Source organism: Magallana gigas, chromosome 4 (genome assembly GCF_963853765.1).
Source record: "Magallana gigas chromosome 4, xbMagGiga1.1, whole genome shotgun sequence".
Classification (NCBI taxonomy): Eukaryota; Metazoa; Mollusca; class Bivalvia; order Ostreida; family Ostreidae; genus Magallana; species Magallana gigas.
This window is the reverse complement of record NC_088856.1, coordinates 52,930,459-52,957,694: the sequence shown is the minus strand read 5'-3', so window position 1 is coordinate 52,957,694 and position 27,236 is coordinate 52,930,459. Positions and strand designations below refer to the sequence as shown.

Sequence of the window (27,236 nt, the reverse complement as noted above, 5' to 3'; positions counted from 1 at the left end):
GTACGGTTCGCTGTATAATTCACGTTATTCCTATATAAAAGCAGTAAAATTTTCTTAAAAATTAAGACATTCAGTATAACAAAATAAATAGTGCCTGTTTGGGAGGATAACAGTTGAAATTGACACCCCTCGAAAACCATTGTCAAACTCCGCTTCGCGTCGGTTGACAATGGTTTTCTCGGGGTGTCAATTTCAACTGTTACCCTCCCAAACAGGCACTATTTATATATTATTATCTGTACATTATAAACTCCTGTGATTTATGCAAATTGTGGGTGCATTGCCTCAAGGGATGGAAGCACTTACTCGGTATTTCTGAATATTACTGGATTATATAATCAAAGTTATACGGTTGAATTAACACATGATTTGTGTACCCACGGTCTATAACATTATCTCAATTAAACGGATTATTCAAACAATCAATGATGGCTTTCAGGTAGGAGTATTCATTCATTATCTCTTTAATTAATTAATCTTGCTAATTAAATACTTGTAATGAAGTTGTAAATTGTAACAATTGAGTCAACAATTTATCTTACAAATAATTACAATTCCATGGCATATATCTTGGTTCCCTCACATTAAGTACATGCAAGCATGATCGAATGCAATATTTTCAGTATATATGTCATCAATACAAAAGTCAATTTAAGCTGTTTATAAAAAAATCAATGATTAGCATGTACACTTACAAATAATTTTAATAACCATATAATCGGGATTTTAAAAGATTTTTTCTGGTAAAAAAAAAGAAAGTTTAAACACAATGCCATATGGTATATACCAGCCTTACATTGTAGGTTTAATGAAGAGCAATACCAGTGGGCATGCAAGTTGTATAAAGGCAATAAAAAACAAATTCATTAGAATCTACTTGTATTTTTTTTCAGATGTCGTCCTTCCTCCATAATATGCCTGGCTCTAACTTTCTGCATAGTTGTGTTAGTCTACCTTCACTTGACTTCACCTGAAGAGGTGTCAGCTCTCAACACAAATGCAACCAAAAATAAAAAATACACAAGTCAACTGAAAAATACAGACACATTCAAAGAAGCAATAAGCAAGAAATTATCAGAGTTGCGTAAAAAAATTCCAGTAGTTGCAAGAGACAAGAACAACCGACCGAAGCAAGATGGGGGAATGAATGAGCCTGGTTCAGAATATGTTGATGTAGTACAAGGAGATGGCGGTGCCTCCCTGGGGACAAAGATTTTGAACCTGTTTCAGTATTACGTTGGCCAGACCAGGAAGCTGTTTGATCCAGGTATGGACAAATCAGAGGTTGAAGAGGAAGTAGAAGCATTTAGGGAGTGGCACTCGTTAAGGAAGTCCTAAAAGGAAGTCCTAATTAAATGTCCTGAATAGACTTGGATTGATATGTTAATTTGTTGTATTATACATCATCATGTGATTTACAGCTTCGTGATAATTTTTACATCATATCCTGTGATCTACGTAATCAGGAAATTATGGATTAATGTACACAGCTAATATAATATAACATTATAAACATATAAACTGGAGAAATATATTGTGGTTTCTTATTAAAGGATTATTATTATGTGATTTGAAGGAGTCATGCATTAAATAACATGTTTCACCATATGACTTGAATGAATCATGATTGGGATACTTTTAAAGTATCATCACATAACTATGGGTATCTTGTGATGAAGTGGAATCAAAACACAATTTCACTAGACATCTAAAAGGGCCTTGTTTAAATAATGGAAGCTAGGATAAAAAGCATTTCAGAGGACTTTGCTTTGACCTTGACCTAAAAGAATTCTAATTGGCATAGAACTTTAATAATTCAAACTCACTATACCCAATACCAACAGGCATTTTGGGGGTTTTATCTGAGCAAGATTAATTAAGCGGATGAAAAATAATTAATGTTCTAAAATTGGATTTTAGAGGTCTGCCATGACCTTCAGATATGACCTAGCTAGAGTACTGAACTTGCATGCCAGAGGACCAGGGATCAAACCCCAGCAGAGGCAATATATGTCTTTGTTATATTCAGTAGTATATTCTCACTATATAACTCTATACAGACAAATAGGCAATAACTGTAATATTTGCTCGTCCGAAAAATATTGACCGGTCAATATTTTTTTGATATTGACCGGCTAGGAATAATATCTAGAGAACATTCCCTCTATTTCAGATAATCGCCTCTGATTTGTTGACTCGTAAACGATGACGTAAATAACTCTTCGCGATTCCAAGACAAGGTGACGAAATAATAGACAGTCAGTCAAGGCAAGTAAACAACTGACGCGCAATGCGACGGTTTGCTATCATACCGGATATAAAGATTTGCGAATTCCTGTGAAGTAAAATAAGGTAGAACATATGTATGTTAATTCTTATGGTCGGCGGAATATCACCAGTGACCATTTGATGCTGAGGATATTTTGGAAATGAACTTTGCATAAAATTGAATTCGTGAATTTTTTGTTGAGCTGAGAAAATTACGGCGATCTGTTTTCAATTACTTTCTTAAATTTTGGTTTGTTTCTTCATATAACAAAACAAATGTTGACTGTGTTTTCGGGCAACATTGATTATATTAGCCCCCTTGGGACGAATATATATTGCCCTCCGCTTCACGTCGGGCAATATTTCGTCCCTTGGGGGCTAATATAATCAATGTTGCCCTCAACCCCAGTCAATATTTGTATACTGTTACAAATGCATCAAAATAATGCTCATTTATATGTATTAGCACAAAACATTTTATCAAATTTTTACATGAAGCTTTAGGTGCATCATAAACATTCGGTATAGTGCAAAGACTGAATAATGCAAAAATTGCTGGATATCTCAAATGGAATCAACTGTGATTGGCTATTGAATGATGAACACAAAAATAATGCAAAATTAATCAAATAATAAATCACAAATGAATTTTTATGCGATATTTATTTAAAGCATAATAAAGATTATGAAATACATTGACAATTATTCTTACTAATGACTTACAATCAAAAGTCGCCCGTATAATATATATATATATATATATATATATATATATATTATATATATATATATATATATATATATATATATATATATATATATATATATATATATATATATATATATATATATATATATATATATCTTTTAAAGGGTAAAATTAAGTATAGAAGTATCACATATCCTAATAAAAAATGTTACAGACAATATATCTCAGAACTTAATAAAGAATATCCAAAAATAAAACAAAAGGAATCTCTATAACCTGAAGGCCATACAAAATAATAAACAAATTGTCCCAAGCAGATGTATCTCATAAGGCTCTACAAAACATACTGAGTAAACATAGATTCTAACTTTCTTTAAGGCATTTCCCCACATAGATTCCCAATTAAACAGTTTAAGCTATATATAAACACAGTACTAAGTTATTATTTAAACATTGAATAATCTTTCCATAGGTGCAAGAACACACCTCATGCTTATTTTTTCACAACATGCAACACAAAACTATTGAAGCCAAGGGACTTGGACACGCTTTGAGCTCAAAATTTTCAATTTGATTTTTTATTTTTAATGTTTAGAATTGTTAATATGGGTAATTTTAATGCTTTGTCAAAATTTGAAAGTCAAATATTGAGTTATAAGCAAGATACAGAGTTTGGAGTTCTTTGTTTTGTAAAAAAAAAAAAGAGCTTGCGCCTTATTATTGTGTTTTATTGGTATATAATTCAACCAAATATTGCTTTCTTCTGTTGATAATATTATTTATGATCACATTGAATCAGTTTACCTTGTTTAATTGCCACAAGGGTTTTTGTTAAAGAAATGTTTATTCCATACTTTACATTTCTTGTAAACAAATATAAGACTCAAGCTTTGTTTACAAAACAATGAATTCTTAACCTCTGTTTCTCTCTTATAAATTGACTTCTAACATTAAATTTTTGTCTATCATTCATATTGCGCAGGTAAACCATTTTTTGCATAAAAGAAATATGAAATAAAAGTTTTATATAAAATCTTGTTCAAGTCTCTTTAACATTTACAAAAAATAACTCACAACATACATAAAACCAAAGAATTTATGTAATATGGGGCTGGGAGAATTATCACAATTTATGGATTTCAATTAAGGAATAAGGAATCATTCTTGGAGTATTATGAGGTGATCATTTTGGTCAGGCGTGATCAAATACAATAAAGTGTTAAAGATCCCACCCTGACCGAAATTATCACCTCATAATATTCAAAAAGTGATTCCTATTAACATATATATATATATAATTTTTAGCAATTGTATGATGAAATATTTGAACGTACATAAGCAAACCCCCCTTGCGCCCCGATCATACGATATTTGAATTTATTGGACTGTATAGTACAAAATCAATACGTAGTGTTATCACAGGCAAAGACACTGAAAAATGTAAATATCAGTGAATAGCACACAAGTACTGACAATTATGTTTGAACAAGTATTCAAATAATAATTTTTACACAAGAAAATAATATATTCTTTTTTTTTAAATAAGAAAATCATCTAGTATGAAAAACTAATCTTATTCCAGTTGCTCGACATTACAAAATACTTCATACAACATAGACAATGCACAAAAACTCCAAACTAACATTATATTATATTGTGTTACAGATTAATTTTCTTCTTTAACTGCATATACTTCGAATACATATAAGTTTAACTTAATACAATCTTTAGGTACATGTAACCATCTACATAACTGTTGATTTCCCAATAAAGAAATCACAACAAACCACTATACAAATAAAGCAACTTATTCTTAATATAATAAATAATAAAATCTAACGCCTAAATGTCAAAGTTCATGGCACACCATTTTATCACCAAATTGAATGTTTATGGAATGTATTTATTGGATATCAGACATTGAAAACAAAAACCCCCCACAAAATAACAACATATTAACCCCTCCTTCAACACTTCACAAATAATTGACTGAAACACATTTATTGAGTACAACAAGGATTGCATATTGTCTGAAACCATTCAGAAACATTGACAAAGGCCACACCAATATAATTTCTTGTTTGTCGGACCATACATGCTTGTATTTTAATAAAACTCTACAAAGGATATAATTATTTCCCCCATCCGGAAATTCTGTGCTGTTTCCTGTTCTATTTCTGCTCTATTTTTCGTATTTTAAATAGTTTTGATATATAAATCAAACAAGTATAAAAGATATAACCATCCACAAAAATTTATTTATATACCGCCTAAAAATTTTGCCTACAAAAAAAATAATTTTAATATTTAATCGCTCGCCTGCACGTTCCTTTTTTCATTGGATGTTCAATGAACAAGAAATTATATTGGTGTGGCCAAATTTACACATATTTTACCCAAGCTGGAATGAACACACAATATGTGTTAATAGAAATCAAAATATAACTCACACTAATGAAATAGGATGCTTCTACAACAAAAGCTAAATTGCTCACTGATATAACAGGGACATTAACTTACCCAAATTAAAGTATAAATTCTGATTATACAGTGCAAAGATTATATGTATAAAATAGTTTGTTAATAATTATGTCAGAATTTGAAATTTTCCTTGGAAGATATCGCAAAAGTTTTCATTGTTACAATTTAATTGCTGCATATCATACAAAAAAAGATCCTAGCTGAGAAAGTTTACTTGGAGAGAAAACTCAGAATTTCAAGTAATTTAAAATTCCATTGCTGTAAATTATAATCTCTATTACATGTACAGTAAAACTCGGTTATAGCAAAGTCCTATGGACCAGTGGATTTATTCAGTTATATCTGTAATTTATTAATTCTGTATAACGAATTTGTAATAATAAGTCCAACGATTTCCCTATATATACAGCTTACTCCACTTATATTGAACTCGCTTATTTTGAAATTCCGCTTATTTTGAAATAGAAATAAATCCCCAGTTTTTACCTCTCATATTCTTTGCATTGATTTCACGGATATAATGAAATCGGTTATTTTGAAATATCGCTTATATTGAAGCCACTGATCGGTCCCCAAAGGTGATAATTAGTTGTTTTTATAACGGTTATATTGAAGTTCTCCCTGGTGGCTGTCGTCACGGTTGGTGACAGTAATTATGCCAGACTGACCGGTTGATATACAAAGGTGTGAATTGATAAGTTCTCTTCATGTGTGTTTTTATACTTTTATCAAAAAGTAAAATTTATTCACTGTTTAATTTTTTGTTTTTACGAATACGGATGTATTGAGGCTAGACGTAATATGGAAACCCCACGGAAAAGAAATACCTTATCTCCGGACGCTAAATACAAACTAGTTATGGCTATTGATGAAAGAACAAAGCCTAAATTCGAAATAGCTAAGGATTTTGAGATAATCGCGTGTACACTTACGATGATATACAAGCAGCGTTCAGCAATATTTGAAGCGTTTGAGTGCGGTGATTTTTCTTTAACTTTTTTTAAAACGTAAAAGAATGCGATCCGAGATTATGATGAGGTTTAAGATAGTAACAAAACAAAACTTTCGGATATAATTTTAATCAAACTTTCAAGGAATAATGTTCCATGTAATCCGTTTATTGTAATAGATAAATAATGATTTAATGATTTGTTCGGGTTTGGTTTTCTATGCTTAAATCGGGATTGAACTTTCAAAAATGGCGGCTTCACGTCAGTCAATATCGCTTATATTGAAATACGGATATATTGAAATAATTTGCATGGTCCCCTGAATTTCAATATATCCGGAGTAGGCTGTATATATATATATATATATTTTACATGTTTTCTTCAAGATGATTACCGGTTGTGGTTACTGAGGCATTAAATAAAGTACTTTCTTTAGAAACCTTAAATAAATGGATGGTAAACATATATCCTTTTTTGCATGTTTTGTGAGATTAAATTCATTCAAACAATGAGATTTCACTCTATCCATGTTTGCATTAAATGATCGAGTTTTACTGTACATGTCCTAAATAATGCATTTAAAACTTTGAGGTATTAAGTGAGAAAGTTGGTGCTATACTTAAAACTGTCCTAGTTTTTGACCCCGAGCATTCGGAACACCCAGGCATGTTTACATGGCATCGTCCCGTCAGCAAACTCGGGTAGCATGATAGTGATTCCTCCCTGTCCCCCGGGGGAGAACTTCACTTGTTGGCGGTATCCCAGCAGGTACACCACCCCAGAGCTGTCCATTTTTGGGGCCCCCAGCTGAAGTTTGCCGTTGGTTGGCCAGTCCAGGACTATAGCATAGACTGCCGTGGTACTGCTTATCTTAGTCTTGGTATACCTGTCCAATCAGAAAACAGCTAGTGCATTATGGGAGGAAATCAAATATCGGGTACATGAAATCAAGGTCAGAATTTTAGAATGTATTAATAACATCTCAGAATATTATATATTGAACAACTTGTGTGTTTTGTGATGGGATGGAAGAAATAATGACGGACCAGATCGGGACTCCAACCTGGCCCCCTGAATGCACTAGTCCATGTACCTTTTGAGCTACCTTGCTATTACAACAAAATTTTGTACTATGGATGTCAGAAAATATTAGTGATGGAGACAAACAAGCAATGTTTGGATGACAGATGTTATAGGTATCAACGTACAAACATTTCAAAACAAAATCAACAAGACGGAAGCAGCTGGGTGTCAGGACAATTGACGATTTTATCAAAGTGAGGAAAAAGAGGGATACTAACAACTCAGTCCAGGTAGAGCAGCTATTATCCCTTTAAAGCAAAGTGCAAAAAATTGTAAAGAAAATTGGAACATTCGTCATGATTGTAAAGAAAAAGTTGAAGGACTGCAAAACAAAATCATGCATAGTGCCCAAGTTTACCTGTTGCCCTTTTACAGTTGATGAATATTGAATCTATGATAAGTGTACATATTATATATTTGGAAGCTGAGGTAGGGGCTAAAAATTCAAAATAGTTATCACCATTAGCTTAGTTGTATCTCTATATTCTCTAATCCATTCATTTTAGAATGTATTTTTTTCTAAAAGGCCTACTATAGTTTATTGTGATGCAGACAGAACATATTCAAAACTGAAAGCAATATAAGCTGCAATTTTCATGTTGAAATTTTTTTTTGAAGAAAATGTTATTTTCTACTAAGGCCAGCATTTTTTGAAATTTCGATTTACAAACCCGCCGACCCTATTTTTTTAAAAATTCAAATAAAAATAAAAGGACCAGAACTAGCTATTAATTTTATTTTTTCCTCCGACCCGAAATTTTCTTTCTGGTAAAAATAAAAATAATGTTGATGCAATCACGTACGTGTAGTCTGAATTATTGTTTTTCATGCATTGATTAAAAAGACCAAGTTCTTTCCGATCAAGTCACAGGCACTAGAAGTCACAAAAAAAACACCATTGGGCCTACTCCTGTTTGCTTTCGTCCAACCCTACAATTTACGACCCTATTAAGTTTTGTGATCGGCAACTTAGCCAGAATTTCCTCAAGAAAGCGAAGTTGAAGTCTTTTTCTATCACAATTCCGTAAATTAAAAAAAAAAAACCTCATTGGCGCAAGAAAATGATAAGTTACTTATTTAAAAAAAAACATTTTTTGCAAAAGAAATTCTAAAATAATCATAATTTAACCGTTTGGAAATAGATCCTCTACATAACGGTTGTAAGTGGGTCATAGGGTTGGACTAATAACCCTAAACAGACTGAACACAGGAGCCTTATGACTGAAGGAAAGAGAATGATTTTATTTGTCATTAAGCTAACAAAATAACGAAACATTTCCTTTATTAAAGGTATAATTACATAAATAAATAAAATTTTAAAAATTAGTTCGTCTTTTTTAAATAAAAAAAACTTGTTTGATTTTTTACTGACATTTATGGACATGCTTCTAATCCAATTTATTTTCAGTAACAATATTTTATATTTTGAATTTGTGAATAGCATTGTTAACTTAATCAGATGAATGATTTCTCAAACTTCTTCCTATTTTTCTGCAAGGAAGAAGTGAAAACTCCCTTAATTTTTTTGGTCTTAATGTATAGGTACAGTATGTACTTGTATATATATATACATGTAATTATATATATAAAAAAAAAAACCTTCGTTTTTATACATGCATATACAATATATTAACACAAATTTTTAGTGCCCATGGATAAAATATGTTATGATAAGAACATCATCAACAACCAAAATTACTTATATATTTAAAAAATGGCAGCTCCTGGACATGTGTTCTTATTTTAAAAATAAAAAAAATATTGTTGAAAAATTGTTTTATTTTTATTTTTTTTCTCGACGGACAAATTTTTCAATTTTATTTTTATTTTTTTTCCCTCCTCCTACCCAAATAATTTGAAAAATATTTCGTAAATCTAAAAATTAAAAAATGCTGGCCTTATGACAAAAAATATCATGGTTTTAAAATTTCTGTTAGCTCTGTTTTTGTGGGAAAAGCCATTAAGATGCCTTAATTGAAGCAAAATTGAATTATTGTCGTCCTGTACAAAAATGGATCTGCTATATATTCCTTATAAGTGAAAACTTTCTCCTGACAAAAATTAATGATTTTTTCAAATCTTATTTATCATAAAAGTTTAAGTTACAGGCAGACTTAGTATACTAGCAGGTTTTTGCTGCAAAATAAAATTCTAAAAAATACAGCTCATATTGCTTGAAGAAATTATATTTTTGCTTTTACAAGTATAAGCAGAACCATCGGACTTTGGCGACAGCACGCGAACCATCGGACTTTGGCAACAGCACACAAACTATCGGGCCTTGGTGACAGCAGGCGAACCAATGGGCATTGGCGACAGCAAAGGAATTATTGGACTTTGGTGACAGCAAGCGAACTATCGGACTTTGGTGTGTCAAACCATCGGGTTTGGAGCACACCATCGGCATTTGCCTTGACCACCATACTTTAGAGTCCTTCATATACATATAGCATTACATCCAGGCAATACATGCACTTAAATATGACCAAAACATTTAAAAATTATTATAATAAGTCAAAATTCAATAAAAAATTTCCTTCAAATGTTTGCTTCTTTTAATAATTTTTATATTGATAATAAATGAATGATTACAATTATTCATGCATGATCTTCAGATATAATTCAAAACTAGTGTTTTTAACATTTAGAAAACTATTCAAATATTCTATATCTAAAGACGTTATAATGTGCAATGCATTAATTAAGCTTCAAAATGAAAATTGAAGTGACTATATATATATAAATGATTGTGTATGATGTAACTTACAACAGGCATTTTATTGTTGTAATAAATTTGCCCATGCATGCTACACAGAGAGTTATTGTACAAAGAATATCACAAATATCTCCAGACCAAAGATTCTCAGAGCACCTATTATAAGAATACACTCATCAGTCAAGGGACAACAAGCTGCTCTGCAACAAGCATTTTCATTGGCTGATCAATCACTGTAACACGCCTTGAAATACAAAAGTCCAAGCCCACTGGCAGGGCAACTCCTGTGGAGGTATCTGGGGTACCTCTAAGACGACCCCTTGGGGGTGTAGAGTGGTAAAGTTGACCGGACCTAAATCCTCCCTCCCCACAAGATACACGGTCGTCCACTCCGCTGTCTTTGGTACTCCTAAGTGGATCGTTTTATTGGTGGGCCAGTCTAGAAATATTGCGTACAACATTTGTTCCATGCTTATCTTTAAAGATGTATACCTGTTCAAGAAAAATTTTGCTTCACTTTGTGGAGGTGAACAGAAATTTGAAGATTTTAAAAATAGGTGTGTGAAACTACAAGTAGCTGGGCATGACCAAAGGAAATTCCAAAGAACCCTCACTCAATTTTCATGTTGAACTGTTACATTCATGCACAGTACACACACAATACAAGAATAACAAACACTTAAGTCACGAGTACAAGCTCTTTCATTTAATCAAGGTTTCAAACTATACATGTACATATTGTAATTGTATTTAGCTCTGTAACTCCAACTTGTCTAGGTTATGTGGTACTGTAATGGTATTTAGCTCTCTAACTCTGACTTGTCTAGGTTATGTGGTACTGTAATTGTGTTTAGCTCTCTAGCTCCAACTTGTCTAGGATACGTGGTACTGTGATTGTATTTAGCTCTCTAGCTCTGACTTGTCTAGGTTACATGGTACTGTAATTGTATTTAGCTCTCTAACTCTGACTTGTCTAGGTTATGTGGTACTGTAATGGTATTTTGCTCTCTAACTATGATTTGTCTAGGTTACTTGGTTCTGTAATTGTATTTTGCTCTCTAACTCTGACTTGTCTAGGTTATGTGGTACTGTAATTGTATTTTGCTCTCTAACTATGATTTGTCTAGGTTACTTGGTTCTGTAATTGTATTTTGCTCTCTAACTCTGACTTGTCTAGGTTACGTCATACTGTAATTGTATTTAGCTCTCTAACTCTGACTTGTCTAGGTTACGTGGTACTGTAATTGTATTTTGCTCTCTAACTCTGACTTGTTTAGGTTACGTACGTACTGTAATTGTATTTAGCTCTCTAACTCTGACTTGTCTAGGTTGCGTGGTACTGTAATTGTATTTAGCTCTCTAACTCTGACTTGTCTAGGTTACGTACGTACTGTAATTGTATTTAGCTCTCTAACTCTGACTTTTCTATGTTAAGTACATACTGTAATTGTATTTAGCTCTCTAACTCTGACTTGTCTATGTTACGTACCTACTGTAATTGTATTTAGCTCTCTAACTCTGACTTGTCTAGGTTGCGTGGTACTGTAATTGTATTTAGCTCTCTAACTCTGACTTGTCTTGGTTACGTGGTACTGTAATTGTATTTAGCTCTCCAACTCTGACTTGTCTAGGTTATGTACATATGGTAATTGTATCTAGCTCGGTAGTTCCAACTTGTCTAAGTGACTTGGTTCTGTAATTGTATTTTGCTCTCTAACTCGGACTTGTCTAGGTTACGTACGTACTGTAATTGTATTTAGCTCTCTAACGTTCATTTTTCTAGGTTACGTACCTATTGTATTTGTATTTAGCTCTCTAATCTCTAATTCTGACTTGTCTAGGCTACATACGTATTGCATTTGTACTTAGCTCTCTAACTCTGACTTGTCTAGGTAACATGGTACTGTAATTGTATTTAGCTCTCTAACTCTGACTTGTCTAGGTTACGTGGTACTGTAATTGTATTTAGCTCTCTAACTCTGACTTGTCTAGGTTACCTGGTTCTGTAATTGTATTTAGCTCTCTAACTCTGACTTGTCTAGGTTACCTGGTACTGTAATTGTATTTAGCTCTCTAACTCTGACTTGTCTAGGTTACGTGGTACTGTAATTGTATTTAGCTCTCTAACTCTGACTTGTCTAGGTTACGTGGTACTGTAATTGTATTTAGCTCTCTAACTCTGACTTGTCTAGGTTGCGTGGTACTGTAATTGTATTTAGCTCTCTAACTCTGACTTGTCTATGTTACGTGGTACTGTAATTGTATTTAGCTCTCTAACTCTGATTTGTCTAGGTACTGTACATACTGTAATTGTATTTAGCTCTCTAACTCTGACTTGTCTAGGTTACGTGGTACTGTAATTGTATTTAGCTCTCTAACTCTGACTTGTCTAGGTTACGTGGTACTGTAATTGTATTTAGCTCTCTAACTCTGACTTGTCTAGGTTGCGTGGTACTGTAATTGTATTTAGCTCTCTAACTCTGACTTGTCTATGTTACGTACATACTGTAATTGTATTTAGCTCTCTAACTCTGACTTGTCTAGGTTGCGTGGTACTGTAATTGTATTTAGCTCTCTAACTCTGACTTGTCTAGGTTACGTACGTACTGTAATTGTATTTAGCTCTCTAACTCTGACTTGTCTATGTTACGTACATACTGTAATTGTATTTAGCTCTCTAACTCTGACTTGTCTATAATACGTACGTACTGTAATTGTATTTAGCTCTCTAACTCTGACTTGTCTAGGTTACGTACGTACTGTAATTGTATTTAGCTCTCTAACTCTGACTTGTCTATGTAACGTACATACTGTAATTGTATTTAGCTCTCTAACTCTGACTTGTCTATGTTACGTACATACTGTAATTGTATTTAGCTCTCTAACTCTGACTTGTCTAGGTTGCGTGGTACTGTAATTGTATTTAGCTCTCTAACTCTGACTTGTCTAGGTTGCGTGGTACTGTAATTGTATTTAGCTCTCTAACTCTGACTTGTCTAGGTTGCGTGGTACTGTAATTGTATTTAGCTCTCTAACTCTGACTTGTCTATGTTACGTACATACTGTAATTCTATTTAGCTCTCTAACTCTGACTTGTCTAGGTTACGTACATACTGTAATGGTATTTAGATCTCTTACTCTGACTTGTCTAAGTTATGTACACATTGTAATTGTATTTAGCTCTCTAGCTCCAATTTTTCTATGTTACATATGTCATGGTGTGTAATTTTGAGTAACGTGTTTTGAGTTAACTCATGCCAGATGACAATTAATTAGCGAGGGTCAGTCTACTCTCCTAATTATCCCCAATTAGTCAATGTAATTGTTCTGAGTAATTATCATGAGTACTGTGCCTCACTTTCATTAATTATCTTTTAGAATATAAATACAGTTAGAAATTTATTCAATTCAGTCAGAAACTTTCGACCGCTACCTCATGTTGCTTATGTCTTCATACTGACTATCTAGTTGACTGTCCACCAGTCTGTCAGTAAGACTAAGCAACATCGAGCTAAATTTCAATCTGACTCATTTCGGCCGCTACCTCATGTTGCTTATGTCTCCATACTGACTATCTAGTTGACTGTCCATCAGTCTGTCAGTAAGACTAAGCAACATCGAGCTAAATTTCAGTCAGACACTTTCGGCCACTATCTCATGTTGCTTATGTCTTCACACTGACTATCTAGTTGACTGTCCACCAGTCCGTCAGTAGACTAAGCAACATTGAGCTAAATTCAAACCTGACTCATTTGGCTTTTTTAAGAAATAATTATTTTTATCCTGTAATTTTGACTTTATTTTATTTGATTATTGTTGATATTTTATAAGTTAATTAAAATCACTTGATCAATAAATTGTGAAACCTGCCTTCGAGTTATAGCTCTATGCATATTCGACTTAGAGGTCAATTTAAGCCTATTGACTAGGCTGACCCCCTGTCTCTTGGGTTGGGCCTATACAAGTTAATTCCCCTTATTCTATAGTGCCCTTTCCCCTCGGTGACAGATGTGGTGGAGAATCCGGGTATGCATAGTTGCTTTATGCTGTAGCTAGAAGGCATAGTCAATAGACAGGATAGTTTTAGTGTATAAAGATACTTCCATGATGGAGATGAAATAGAGCCAGACCTATCCAAACAGGAGCTACACTACTGAAAGATAAGTACAACTTTGTTGATATTTTTCCAATTTCAATTGTGTGAGAAATAAAAAGTGTACACTGTGTAGATAATTCAAGTTCATTTCGTCTCTGACTTCTATGATAATTGCTTATAGAGAAATGTAAATGAAGTGCAAATTTCAGTCCAACTCGGCTTCCATGATACTGACTACTCTCTTATAGTTTCAGACTAGCTCTAAACTTGAAGTCAGTCATGGGACGAAGAAAGATTTCCCAGGGATGGTTATGTCAGAAAAGGAGATGTTCTCAACTTTCCTGCATGACCCAAGGGACACCAGAATTACAGTTCACTGCAGCCATGGAAAGGAACTTTGTCGAAGCCAAACTACAGAATACACCCATCAAGAGCTTGGTTGACAGTGGAGCTTCCATTAGCTGTATAAGTAAACACCAATTACAGTGATTACAACATAATGCAGACATACAAGATTTCTCCATAACTAGTGCTGTTGGTGTCTGTGGAGAAGTCCATCCTGTTCTTGGAGAAGTTATGCTGGAAGTAACTGTGCATCCCTCAATGATTATAAAAAATTCATGTCATCATGGAACTTTTGATATAATATCATGTTTATTGTTTGTGTAATGTAATTTTAATCATGCCTGACCAATTGCAAAGAAATTCATCTGCTTAAATTTCATTCTACTCTTGTAAAACACACTTTTTTAAAAGTACACAGTAGATATAAGAAATGGTATGAGTGCACACATATTATTCCTTATATTTACATGTACATGATTTAAACTTATTAGTTACAATAATTATTTATTTCTCTTTCATGCCATAAATTTCTTTCCGAAGGTTATATTTATACAATGTTGCGTATTCGCATTCATGTTTCTGTATAGCATATGTTATTTTATTTTTTCACAGACATGTCAGACTGCATATATCTACTTTCACTTGTAAATTTTATGTTTGAGGACAAACATTTTCGAGCAGGGGGGAATATGTCATGGTGTGTAATTTTGAGTAACGTGTTTTGAGTTAACTCATGCCAGATGACAATTAATTAGCGAGGGTCAGTCTACTCTCCTAATTATCCCCAATTAGTCAATGTAATTGTTCTGAGTAATTATCATGAGTACTGTGCCTCACTTTCATTAATTATCTTTTAGAATATAAATACAGTTAGAAATTTATTCAATTCAGTCAGAAACTTTCGACCGCTACCTCATGTTGCTTATGTCTTCATACTGACTATCTAGTTGACTGTCCACCAGTCTGTCAGTAAGACTAAGCAACATTGAGCTAAATTTCAATCTGACTCATTTCGGCCACTAACCTCATGTTGCTTATGTCTTCATACTGACTATCTAGTTGACTGTCCACCAGTCTGTCAGTAAGACTAAGCAACATCGAGCTAAATTTCAATCTGACTCATTTCGGCCGCTACCTCATGTTGCTTATGTCTCCATACTGACTATCTAGTTGACTGTCCATCAGTCTGTCAGTAAGACTAAGCAACATCGAGCTAAATTTCAGTCAGACACTTTCGGCCACTATCTCATGTTGCTTATGTCTTCACACTGACTATCTAGTTGACTGTCCACCAGTCCGTCAGTAGACTAAGCAACATTGAGCTAAATTCAAACCTGACTCATTTGGCTTTTTTAAGAAATAATTATTTTTATCCTGTAATTTTGACTTTATTTTATTTGATTATTGTTGATATTTTATAAGTTAATTAAAATCACTTGATCAATAAATTGTGAAACCTGCCTTCGAGTTATAGCTCTATGCATATTCGACTTAGAGGTCAATTTAAGCCTATTGACTAGGCTGACCCCCTGTCTCTTGGGTTGGGCCTATACAAGTTAATTCCCCTTATTCTATAGTGCCCTTTCCCCTCGGTGACACATACATACTGTAATTGTATTTTGCTCTCTAAGGCCATATAAAATTAATATTTAGATTCTCATTCTGATTTGCAAAAAATATGGGGCGGGTGGGCGGATTTTATTTATTATTTTTTATTAAAAAAAAAAACCACTTTGTTCACCATTTTTGTTCTAGAAATAACAACTGCTCTATTCTCTTGAGTTGTTAATGCTTATGCGAGTACACAAACCTACTTGTAATCTTTAATTCTATGTTATTTTGACTTAACTATTAGTGCATGAAGACATTCGTATCCTTATGATAACAAATATGACTGGAATCCGCATATTTAGGCAGCCATTAAAATGTTTTGGAATTTTTTGTAGACCGATCTAGATTTTTTTCCCCGAATTTTTTCTCCACACAATTTTTTTTTCAAAATGAAATAAAATGCATTGGGGCGAGCCATTTTCAGAGGGGGGGCGGGGATGAGAATCTAAAAATTAATTTTATGGGGCCTAACATTGACTTGTTTTAAAAACATTTCTTATTTCCTTCAAAATGGTTGTTCTAAAGAAAAAATTGGGGGATGGGGGTGGTTTCTTTTTAATTACATGTACATCTGAAAAACCCATTGTGAATTGATGGAGTAGATTTTGTTTATAGAAGCTTTCATTCTGACTTACACTCTACAATTTGACCACTTTTTTGTGGCATCAGAGCAGAACTGATCCATATTTTTGTAAGGCTCAAAAAACTAGATTTTTCTTTATAAATTGATTTAAAAACTATGCAGAAAATATGTGACTATTGTAAAATACATGCAGCACTTCATGCACTAATACCAGGGTTAGTAGAAACATACACAGAGAAGCTTTGTAAGTAAAATTCAAACCCATGCAGGCTAGAAATCTTTAAGTGCTATACCGTGGTTTCATTGACATTTGTGGGCATCAATTAGCATGGATTATGTGTAAATCATAGTCACTGTGGCAAAGATACGCAAATTCTTTGCCAATTATGCTATAATCTGTCCCAAGATATTGCTTCCATCACTTTTTGGTGATTTTTAATAAAAATATCACATACCTGTCAATAAAATTCAATTGAAATCGATAAAAGGGAAAATATCCAAGATATCTTCATTGACACATAATCATTTTTCACTTGGAAAAATTCACAGGAACGAAAACAGATTTCTTACGGAGATTTATAATTGGGAATGTTCACATCTTTTCGGAACTCTTTAGGAACACCTCGCACAATTTTTCAATGTTATCATCCAGGCTATTTCATGGCTGATGCAATACAAATTCCACGTAGACTTTCTGTTTTAGGTTGTTTATTGAAACTTGAAGTGGTAGAGGGGGAGTTTCAAAACCGATTATCTGGACTTTTTCATATTTAGTGGATGAAAGAAGATTGGGCGCAAAGGAATTCATGATCATCGAAATATCAAGCAAAAAACAGTGGAAGCAGAAACTTGGGAAAGAGTATAGCATCAAAGCATTAAATATTCATTGCATATTGCACTTCTTTGAACATTTCATTTTGTGCATCGGTTTTAAATCAACAAATGTTGATGAAACCATGGTTAGACATGATGATATAAACCCATCACAGAGTTAAGCCCCTTACCAGACATTGGGGGTCACAGTGTCATTCTGGTAAGTCCAGGGATGACTTCCGTAAATAGCCTCTGAGTTGACCTTGAGCCACTGACCCAGTTCTCGCAGCCTCTCTTCAAACACAGGGATTATCTTTCCATCACTGGTAGGGCCTACATTCACCAGCATATTTCCACCACAGCTGAAGAAGATGTATAATATACAGTACTGATCAGACCCAACCTAACAGAAAGTAAACCCCAACTAAACCCTGGGTTTACTTTCTTGGTTATTTCTGGGTTTACTAAAGTGGACCCAGAGTAAACCAAAAGTAAACCCAGAGTGGACATAAAGAGTAAACCCAGTCAGAAGTATACCCCTGAAACAGACGCTAGTATTTGGAATGTACAAAGGACAGGAATTACAGACAGCAGGATCGTAGGATAAAAGACGGGTCTGCTTCGCACTTCAGTGCGTACAGTTGACCTCAAAAGCAATTTCCAAGTAAACCCAAAGTACACCTAAGTAAACCCAAAGTAAACCCCAACTGGACCCAAATTTTCAAAAAGTAAACCCAGAGTAAACCCAAATTATTTAACCCTTAGAGTAAACCGGGGGTTTGTTTAGGATTTACTCTGGTGTAAGGTTGGGTCTGATCCGTACTGTATTCTCCTGATAAAACAGCTAAAACAAGCATTCTGAGAGTATTGCATAAACAATACACGTCCCCTACTGCTTTTGTATTCCGGTATTTTATGAAAGCTTTGAAGCATAATTCTGATTCAGAATTATTGTTTTAAACGAGGCGTACGGACCAACAAATGGACAGAGAGATGCAGAGGAAAGCTATAGTCCCCTTTGGTGAAATCGGTACGGGACTAATAAAATCATATATTTACATTTTCCAATGTCTTTGCCTGTGATAACACTACGTATCGATTTTGTACTATATAACCCATAATACAAATGACACCAATTGAGGCGCCAGTGGGGTTTGCTTATTTATATTTAAATATTTAATCGTACGATTGCTTAAAAGTCGGGGCGTGATCAAATCTATCATAAAGCCCTTCTGGCTTTATTGGATTTGATCACGCCCCGACCGAAATTATCACCTCATAATACTCAAAGAATGATTCCTTATTCCTTATATATTATCATTTCCTTGACAAAATAATAATTATGTTAAGCAGGACCCAGTGACGGTGGACCGTTGCTTAATATAGTACCGGTAGTACTATTCGTTATCCAGGTCCAATCAAGGGTGTACGTGGATATAAAGAAGAATGCCGTTTAACCTTAAATGCATACAGGAGGAGAGTTACTGCAGCTTGTACTATACTAAATATCCCATTATGCTTACACACATGGCTTTCTGAAGCCTCGTAGTTGTGATGTTTCTGGAAGAACATCATGACTTATTTATTTCATTTAGTTAGAGCTAATAACTCCAATACATTCATTGCAAGGTAATATTTATTTGCTTTAAAACATTGCTTTTTCTGGATTTTATTTAAGAATAGCCCATTGTTAAAATAAAAAGAAAAATACTGCATCCTTTTTCTATGAGATAAAAAGAAAACATTATCGCCGCCCGATCACATCTGTTTTTGAAAATGTTGGCCTGAGAACCAAGAGATTTTTTATGGCCTTATATACCTGTGTGACAGTGCCTATTTATGGGTGGTATTTCTCTTTTTAAATTAATTGACAAGTACCTGACTGTCTCCACCAAAGTGCCAACCAGTTCATCTGTCGTCAAGAATTCTGAAAGCTTTGTGTTTCTACGGTAACCCCAAGACTGCTTATCAATTGTCATGGCATTTTCCCACTTCCTCTTCTGTAGTTTTCCTATGAATGCAAAAGTCCAAAGAGAAAACTTTCATAAAGAGGTAAGTTTTTACTGTATAAAGTTGCAAATACATGTATGTGTATCCATTAATGGGGAACAACTAACCTGGGTTATACCTATCAGAGCATGTCAGAAATCCTCCATGCTTGCACATGATCCCCTGACCCCACCTATCATTGGTCACCACAGAGTCTTTTACAGGGCTGTCAATAAACCAATAATCTTCAAATTACAGTCTTTTACAGGGCTATAAATGAACCAAAAATTGTCAAATTACAGTCTTTTACAGAATTGTAAATATACCAACTATCTTCAAATTACAGTCTTTTACAGGGCTGTAAATGAACCAACAATCTTCAAATTACAGTCTTTTACAGAACTGTAAATATACCAACTATCATCAAATTACAGTCTTTTACAGGGCTGTATATAAACCAACAATCTTCAAATTACAGTCTTTTACAGGGCTGTAAATGAACCAACAATTTTCAAATTCTTTGACAGGGTTGTATATAAACCAACAATATTCAAATTACAGTTTTTGACAGGGCTGTATATTAACCAACAACCATCACAAATTTGAACATTTCCTATACGAACATCTTAACACAAAGCGTTCTCTTCTAAAGGAGATAAATATAGTCTTAAATGGCCACGACCATCGAGCCTTCTTTATTTAGAAGGAAAATGTCCAATGACCTATCATTGTATAACCAGGCGATGAAGTTGGTAGAGTTCCAGTATGTATCTGGTGCTTCCCAATCACCATCCGACCAGATCACATCTGGTTTGTACCGGTTCACTATCTCGTAAAGCTCTGGCATAGTTTTGCTCTACAACAGTTTAAAAGTACCATACTAATTAATTTATCTGAATCTCTCACACAAACCTTTACCCTAATATATAAAGTTATCTTCCAATAAATTAAATGTCGAACAGCTTGTAATTATTTTATTAAATAAAGGAAGCCATCTTTCATAATTCCAGAATTGTTCATTTCATATTTTATCATAACAAGCAGAATAACAAAGTTACAAAGAAGAAATAGTTGATTTTGTTAAGGCAAAGTGAAATCAGTATCTCAGTTGACTGAATGGGCAGAGCAAATTTTGACAAGTGTCAAGCACTGTAAGTCCTGTATCCCGACCCATTACTTGTAGGTATAACCACAGCTTACTATACAAAACTACAAGTCACTCACTGTAAATTCCTTTTATTAGGCGAATACCAGTACTTAATTCCATGATCCCGCAGTTTTGTATCAAAATCACAAATGCAGAAGTTTTCTCCTTTTTTTTCTCGTAGTTTTCAACGCTCAGATAATAATTGCAAGAATTTAGAAAGTGTGCAGGGTGCATTTAGCGATTTTATGCAAATATGAATTCTCTGAATTTAATTGGGAATCTACTGAACTTACAGTACCAACCAGACTTAACTGTAAAACTACGTGTAGATTTGCTCTCCACGTGTATATGACTACATCTTGAATATGTTGAATACCCACCTCCACAAACTTCTGGGTCTGCCATTTGTTTGCTTTGTCTTGTAGATACAGGGGATGGAACCATTCAAACAAAGAGTGGTACAGTCCAAAGAACATGTCTGTGTTATTTCTGATGGCTGCCGCTAGCTCTCCTACAGACAGACACACATACAGTACTGAATACATTTTGTACTTAATTATTCATCAACATTTATTTATTTGATAACATTGGTAAAATAAAATTTCACTCAATTAATGAATCGAAATATTCATTCATTTAAAGAACGTTAACTTCAATTCAATATTCTACTTAATTTTTGCTTTGACCAATTATTACCCCCTTCCCTAACCCCAACCTAATTTATAACCCCCTCCCCTCCCCTTCCCCCATCCTCTTACCGACAAGATCCCGGGCAGGTCCCACATCCTGCGAGTTCCAGTTGAATGAGTACCGGGAGGGCCAGTTGGTGAATCCCTCGTGATGTTTACTCGTTAGAACAATATATCTGAAAAACGCAATATCAATTATCACATAGAGACATATGAAAACCTTAAGGTGGAATGGAACACCTCCGATCATGACATATTCACATCAAAATAAACAATCAAATCAAGCATAATTTTAAATTAAAATGTTTTCTTCCTCGAAATTGTTATCTAACAAAGTAGCCCAGTGGGTTAAAGCAGTAACTAGGAATCTGTAAGTCATGAGTTCAAACCCTGCTGGGGCTTTTAACATTGTTTTCTTAGTTTCAAAAATCTTTTTAAACATATTTTTTGGTCAAACATTGTAAAATTTGAAAACTTTAAAACAGTGAAAGTAATTTTTTTTATAATATCCTTTTTGAAAATGACCTTGGATCTAAACCTATTGTAGAAACAAAACTCTATACACAAACACAGAAAAGCTTATTTAAACATGTTGTTGTTTTATCTGTTAATATACAACCAGAAACATTTTGTTTGTTTCGGAACAAAACGATTGTGTTGACAAGATGCTTCTTCCATTGATTTCCCCATTGTACATGTTATAAAAGGGAATAAGTTAGGCCTAACAAAAAAATTTGTGTGTTTCGGGTAACCCGACCTAACCTACAAAAATGGCCCGATCCTACCATTTTTAGACTGTTTTCCCCAGGCCGATTTTGCATGGCGGTACCGCCATTGAAGATCCCCCGCCATGCATCACACAGTGCCGCCATGCTTCCCGCTATGCATGTTTATTTCAAAGCAAAATTCTTTTTCCGATTATTACACATCTTAACTGTAATTAGTAGATATAAAGTTATCGTTTATCCGCTCAAACTTCAGAAAAACACTTGCACCCGCAGTGAGCGCAGTTAATTTCGACATCGATCTAAGCAATGGGGCACACGTGGTTTACGGTTTAAGAACTTAGCTTATGATTAAGATATATTTAAACTGAGTTTATCAATTGGTGATTAATGCATAAATAGGGACGTGATTACTTCTTGTTTTAATATAATGTGCTTTTTTCGACATCTCCGCCATTATCGAATGTTGTGGATTTTCCAAGATCTAAAACTAGCACAATGTTCACTCGATGGTGTTAGCTTGGATTCGATATGCTTGAACTCTTTATTTGCCGCAAGGATATTGGAAACTTGAAAAAATGTACACAATAAAGAAAAAAAAACTACAGTTATTTGCAGAAATGCACAGAAGCGATGTCACATGACTAGAAACATCATATATTGTATGCCTATTAAAATGATTGACTGTACATACATGTAAACGGGGAAGGGGACTGGTGTCAAGATATCACAGAAACTTTCATATGAACCCCCAATTTAAACAAGAAATATTAACTGCCCAGAATAAGTTGAATCAAGTTTGATGTAATTGTATGGACTTGTTCTGCCTATTTCTTGTTCAACACCCCCTTAAAAAAATCTCTTCTATAAGGAGTGGGAGTGAAGTGGGACAGAAGCTGATGTTGAACTGCCATGTGAATCTATATTTCTTGTGTTTTGTGAAAACTTGTGAGGACCAACCTCTTAAAAAACTGATTTTGAAAAAATGTTATTAGTTTTTCAAGAAAAACCCCCAGAAAAATTGTATATTAAATATACACAGATATGAAAATATAATTATGAATTGAAATGATACTTGTTGATGCAGATTTCATGAAAATGCATCGATTATAGTACATATCATGTAGTACGTTTCATCAAATGGTTATATTTTTACGCACAGTGATTTTGCCGGCTTAGGCGCTTTAATGCCGCACCGCGCACTTACTCTGACAAACTTCCCCCCATGCTTCAAAAATTTTCTGGGGAAAACACTGTTAGATGTCTGATTTTATCTGATTGTGAATTTTATCTTATTTCCAATAAAAATTACGTTTTTAAATATAAAACAAAGAAACATTCTTATGATTCATACAAAAAAAATATGATAAAATAAAAAAAAATCCCTATCTACCTAACCTAATTTTTTCATCAGTTTTACCCTAAACACACAATTTATTTTTTTAGGCCTTAGTAAAAACATAAAACTGTCTTAGGAATCAGCTGTGACACCTTTAACATGTTTAAGTTCATGGATTATTTTCACATCTGCTCTTACAGTGAGATAAAAGTCAAATAAACTCATCTACAGGCACAGAATCAATAGCCCAAACAAGGATCTGCTTATAAACCAAGTCCATCCATATACAAAGGTTTATTCTCTGGCATCACATTAGATATGACCCCTGTGAATCATCTACATGTACAATGTATGTTTATCAAACATGTACCGGTAAAATATAAGCTTAATCATGTCAATTCTACGCCAACATGCTAGATATACCCCTGTGAATCATATTACACATAAGTAGAAGTGAAATTTCACTATCAATTATCCTTCCCATGCATATAATATTGTTTTCGTTTCCATGTATGGTACAATGACTACTGGTATATAATTCTAAAGTGTTTGAAAACATGCAAGAACTGTCAAATATACAATTTAAGAAATCAATAAAAGTTCTTAACCTCATTCCCATACCCATTTTGAACAGATATTCGACATCAACACAAAAAAATCCTCACACATTTTACTATAGTCTGTCCCAAGATATATATGCAGCACATTTGGATGATTTTTTATAAAAATACACATACCTGTGAAAGAAGTGCATTTGAAATAGTTGAAAGGAATAATTTCCAAGATAATTTCATTGACATTTATCATCTTTCACTTGGACAAATTGACAGTAACAAAAAAGATTCCTTACGAAGATATATAATGGGGAATGTTTACATCTTTTCTCCATTAGGAATACACTCAGAATACACTGCGCAACTTTAAAACGTTATCATCCGGGCTTGCTGCAATACAAAATCCCCGTACACATCACATTTTTTAGCATTGTATTGAAACCTGATAAGCTAACAGGGGCGTTTGGACTGAGAAATCTTGGAAATTTTTCATACTTTTGAATGAACATCGTTTGAACCCTGGGGTATTAATAAATATTATGCAATTAAGGAAAATGTGAAATCTAGGATATCTTGGGACAGAGTATACCTCTAGATGTCTTTTATAAACTTACCTCTAAATTCTTTCATGTAATATGATTTATCAAAGATTCTTCTGACTCTCACCTCTAGTTGCTTTTATACTGTGACATGTGTAGGGGGAGCCTTCCCCCAAACATTTCACAATTATTATAATAAAGTGGCCAAAGTTTACAGACAGAGGAATCTCGGATTAACTTGGGATCTGCTCATGAATTTAATTTAGATATTTAACGTACTTCACTCTCTGAGGTCAGTAAGTGAGTATAAGAGAAAGTCTAATTAATGCAAATAAGTAATGATGATACCTGCAGTGGTAAAATGTCCAAGAAATTTTTGGGCAGAGCGTCATTAAGCATTTCCACACAATATGTGTTTGAAAATAAACAAAATTAAATATTCAGTAACCCATTCAGCATAAGTTTTTTGTTTACTTATTTGGCCCCACCTGTGGCGCCCGGTAATGGTATATAGAGCCATGAATTTCACAATTTAGATTCCCCTCACCATAAGAATACTTCACACCAAAAGCCTTTCAAGATTTCAAGAAGTTAAATGAAGAAAAGATGTCCACATTTCCCATTATAGATCTGTTTTCTTTCCGGTGAATTTTTCTCAGTGAAAAATGATAATGTGTCAGTGGAGATATCTTGGACATTTTCCATTTCAATTAGTTGATTTCAGTTGCACTTTTTTCACAGGTATGTGTATTTTTATTTTAGGGTCATCCACACTCCTGGAAAAAGTTCTGCATACAAGCCCATTTTTCTAAATTACTTTAAGATATGAATTTTAAGCATGCGTTCGACTTGAAAATGACCCCAAAAAAATCAATTTTTAGGGAAAAAATCAACTTTTTAAAATTTTACCGCTGTTCATGAAAATAAAAGTCCCTGCAGGATTCGAACTCGGGACCTGCGAGTAGGTAGACCGATGCAATACCCACTGCACCACAGAGATAGACAATGATTATATTATTGGCGATATAAACAGTTTCACAATGCCCTAAAATTGCCATGTTGTGACGTACCAATATCATAAAAAGTAGAAGTCAGGGGGTGTCCGCGAGGATCCTTTTAAAAATAAATCATCCAAATGTGCTGCATAAATGTTTTGGGACAGACTATTTAAACATGAACAATAATGTGTTTCGTGTGTCATGTGCCAACAACTGTGTTCCTTGCTCAACCTTATTGCCCAGCTGATGTCAGATAATTATATATGTGTGTCATGTTTTAATAATTTAGGTTACACAGAATATGGTTGCATACATGTGACCATGCAAGCTTACTGTATGCTGCATATAGTATTCTCTTTTGAGAAGTGGACAGGCATCCATGGATGTAGGCTATGCCTGTCCACTTCTCAAAAGAAAATATGCATATAGCAGCTGCATAATCATACTTAGCAGCTGCTTAGTTAATACTTACTGCGCCCCAGAGGCTTGAAAAATGTCCGCCCATTCGGATGCATTAAAAAACTCCGCTTTGAAATGTTTGGCAAAATCGGCGTAGGTGAAATCCGGAGGATAGTTGGCTTTCATGAAGTCGACAACGGTTTTGGTTTTGGCACCCTCCCAATCCCACCAGAACCATTCTGATTCTACTGACGGGACGGAAAATACCCCCCAGTGTATGAAGATCCCTATCTTTGCGGCATCGTACCAAGCAGGCAGAGGGCGAGAGTCGAGGGAATCCCAGTTTGGTTCATATCTCACTGACACAACAGAAATAATTGTCAACAACAGAAAAGCGAGCAACACATGATACACCATTTTCCGCGCCATATTCGATTCATGTGACCAAACATCTCATCACGTGAATCATGAATCGGCAAACCCAAATGGACCCAAATGGACCCAAATGGCGATGCAAATGGAAAATAATCCCAATCAGATCAATGTTATAACTAATTTATGATGAATTACATTATGAAATTATTTTGTAAATAATTCTATAAGGGGATAGTGTACGTTATCGGACACGTACAGTGGCGGATTGAAGGGGGCGGGGGCACCGGCCCGGCCCGCGCCCACTAAATTTGTCAAAATAAAGTAAAATCATCCTCCTTCTAGCAAAGAAAATGTACAATTAACCTGCGAGTCTTAATTATCAACTCTTGAAAACTCATGGGGTTTCTATACCAGGCACGTAGCATCGTTTTTGAAAGTGGGGGGGGGGGGGGGCAGACTCATCCAAAATAATCTTGACAAGCTTAAAAAAAAAAAAAAAAAAAAATAACTATCCAAAATCCTGAAAATTCTAAACCGTTGGGGGGGGGGGGGGGGAGAAAAAGTTACTTTTAACTTCAGTGAACTTATTTTCAATCCAAATTTTTACATGGTCCCTTAAAAGTGGGGGGGGGGGGGGCAACTCCATCTTAATTCAATTTTTTGTATACATGTAGATTTAAGAAAAATCTTTGCTGCCCAAAAAAGTGGGGGGGGGGGGGGGGAGGCCCACCTTCCCCCCCCCCCATGCTACGTGCCTGTATACATTGGGCTAATTTCAACGGAGTAGTATGAAGAAAACAGAGAAAAAATGAAGGGAAATGCTTCTT

General features: G+C 34.3%; 1 protein-coding gene across 2 annotated transcripts; it reads right to left on the bottom strand.

Annotated features, from left to right (window-relative positions):
- Nucleotides 1-3,669: 3,669 nt before the first annotated feature.
- On the bottom strand, nt 3,670-26,520 carry LOC105332438 (alpha-L-fucosidase). Of its 2 annotated transcripts, none has more exons than XM_011435048.4 (8): nt 26,108-26,519; nt 21,550-21,656; nt 21,172-21,302; nt 20,367-20,500; nt 19,773-19,870; nt 19,534-19,666; nt 17,847-18,017; nt 3,670-7,294 (listed from the first exon to the last, which is right to left on the bottom strand). In XM_011435048.4, exons 1-8 carry the CDS (start codon nt 26,461-26,463, stop codon nt 7,039-7,041), a joined length of 1,386 nt encoding a protein of 461 aa, XP_011433350.2. In that variant the 5' UTR covers nt 26,464-26,519; the 3' UTR covers nt 3,670-7,038. The 2 variants fall into 2 exon arrangements, with proteins under 2 accessions (XP_011433350.2, XP_011433349.3); XM_011435047.4 differs by lacking the exon at nt 3,670-7,294 and adding an exon at nt 10,033-10,699 and having other exon boundaries at nt 26,108-26,520.
- Between the last annotated feature and the right edge of the window lie 716 nt (nt 26,521-27,236).

Excerpts from the sequence above, each read along its gene's own strand:
- LOC105332438 (XM_011435047.4), bottom strand. The coding sequence starts at position 26,463 with ATGGCGCGGAAAATGGTGTATCATGTGTTGCTCGCTTTTCTGTTGTTG. Across the intron at positions 21,657-26,107 it reads TTTCAAGCCTCTGGGGCGCA|ATATATTGTTCTAACGAGTA; the intron begins GTAAGTATTAAC and ends TGCGTTTTTCAG. Across the intron at positions 18,018-19,533 it reads ACTTTGGTGGAGACAGTCAG|CTGTGGTGGAAATATGCTGG; the intron begins GTACTTGTCAAT and ends CATCTTCTTCAG.